Here is a 2,395-nt window from a genome sequence, read left to right on the forward strand (position 1 = left end):
AGTATGACATTTTGTTATTGATATAATTCAAAATATTTTTCTCATCAATCAAATTTTGAGAAAGTGTATCTATTGTTTTGTAAATTTGTAATCGACTTTTGAACTAAAAAAATATTTCAAAAAAGAACAAATTACTATCTCAAAACAAGTTCAATGCTTTGATCAAATTCTGTACTATCCATTACAAAAACATTGAATCTAACCCCATTTTCGCTATTCTATACATGAGATTAGTGAATCCATGTGAATCCAGCTACTGAATTGTCTATTCCACTTCAATTTCTCGAATTTTTACACTAAAAATCTAATCCCATTCCATGTGTCTACCCCCTAGCCCATAACTGCCCAAAGTTCCAAGAACCCCCAAATTTTTATTTCACAATACCTCCTGAAAAATTGTCAGCTATCACTATGCAAAATTTTAACACCCTTTGATAACTAATTCTCTGGGTACGCCCCTGCTCAATAAGACCAATATTTCTAAATATCGTTCAATACGGTAAATAGATGTAAATACTAGTGTAATAATGTAAATAATAACGAAGTTTGAATAGTAACATTCAATAAATTGGAGTTCTTAGCCCCTTAATTTCCAAAAAGCAACGAAATAATTTATCAGTTTCAATATATTTGTAAAGATCAGCTTATATTAAACTCTCGGAGACTCGGTATAATGCACACAAAACGTGAAAAAAAATTGTTTATTCATGAGCTGATGTGCGATCATAAAAAAATCACGTTATCACTAATTTCGGTCGAAAAAAAAAGTTCATACACTTATCCTGTTTTTCCATTGGTGTGATCTGCGAGCAAAATAAGATTTCAGTTATCATGTGACGCGCTGCTGTTCCTTATTCACAAGTGTTAAAACACGTTCTGATTATATACCGGTTTTATCATTCTCATTTATATTTACATAATTTTTGAAGTTGACACGAAATTCGTTTGACGCTGATTAGAGTTCAAGCCAAATGAAAAGAAATCAGTCGCTACTGAGATTTGTTCAAGGGTGTACGGAACATTTTTAAAGTAAATATTCTGTTTGCTGAGTTTATAAAGCAAAAATGAAAGTGAAACAAGTGACAATTACGTTTTGGGTATATTATTAAATTCTTTAAAAAATACTTATTATCAAAATGTACTAAGAAGTTTTGAATTTTTGATTTTCTCAAAGATTTTGCTGATTTTTGCAGATGCAAAGTTGGCACCCACACTTAGGTTGAACAATGGCTATGAAATGCCTGTCATTGGTCTTGGAACTGATCAGGTAATACATAGTATAAACCTCTAATTATCCATAGAAATTCGATTCACAACGATCATTTGAACGAAAATGAATATTCCGCACAATTCAAAAATTATCCAGGCATCTGCTGGTGATTGTGAACGCTCAGTGAAGGATGCTATTGATATTGGATATCGCCATATCGATACAGCCTTTGTGTATCGTAACGAAATTGAAGTAGGGAAAGCAGTCAGAGCGAAAATTGACGAAGGGGTGATCAAACGCGAGGATATTTTTATAACAACGAAAGTAAGTGGATTATGATACATGAAGAACATACAATTAAAAAAATTTAACATTCAATGTATAAATCGTTTAGTTGTGGAGTATATTCCACGAACCCGATCAGGTGGAAAAAGCGTTCCAGAAATCAATTGATAACTTAAATTTGACCTATATTGACCTGTATTTAATGCACTCTCCCGTTTCTTATGAACGTATTCTTAAAAGTGACTCAGCTTCTTCAGAGGAAATAATATTTCCGCTTGGAAGTGATGGTAACAATACTTCACTACTTTTTTCTGTATGTTTGTTTTAATTTAATTATTTTTTACTTATTAGGAAAACCATTAACATCAGATGTTGATTATTTGGATACATGGCATGCAATGGAAAAATTAGTTGAAAGTGGTCGAGTGCACAGTATTGGTTTATCTAACTTTAACAGTGAACAAACCGAACGTGTTTTTTCTAATTCAAAAATAAAACCAGTAACAAATCAGGTTGAATGTCATCCGAATCTCAATCAACGGAAATTAATTGATTTCAGTGCAGTTCGAAATGTTACAATCATAGCATATTCACCGCTGGGCCAACCATCTAAGCCAATTTCAAATGGCAAAAAATTGGCAATTTCTGATCCGAAAGTTCTTGAATTGGCAAAGAAATACAATAAAACACCGGCTCAAATCATACTGCGCTATACCGTATGTTTATCATTAGGATTTTTTTTCTGGAATTGAGAACATTAACAATATATTTTTTATCAATGTCTATTTTTATAAATTTCAGATTCAGAACGGAGCAATCGTAATTCCGAAATCTACTAATAAAAACCGCATTGAGGAAAACTTCAATATTTTCGACTTTGAACTAAGCGATGGTGATATG

The 2,395-nt window shown here is 32.0% G+C and overlaps 1 protein-coding gene across 1 annotated transcript; it reads left to right on the plus strand.

The window, feature by feature from the left end:
* Positions 1–984: 984 nt before the first annotated feature.
* On the plus strand, positions 985–2,392 carry LOC116348605 (aldo-keto reductase family 1 member B1-like; the record flags this gene model as incomplete). The annotated part of the gene is made up of 6 exons (XM_031779656.1): positions 985–1,097; positions 1,175–1,267; positions 1,367–1,534; positions 1,605–1,782; positions 1,847–2,211; positions 2,297–2,392. Coding segments are annotated over exons 1-6 (933 nt in total), but the record flags the coding sequence as incomplete, so codon positions are not given.
* Between the last annotated feature and the right edge of the window lie 3 nt (positions 2,393–2,395).

This window comes from Contarinia nasturtii, unplaced genomic scaffold (assembly GCF_009176525.2).
Source record: "Contarinia nasturtii isolate CC-2019 unplaced genomic scaffold, AAFC_CNas_1.1 Cnas_scaffold_2583, whole genome shotgun sequence".
NCBI lineage: Eukaryota > Metazoa > Arthropoda > Insecta > Diptera > Cecidomyiidae > Contarinia > Contarinia nasturtii.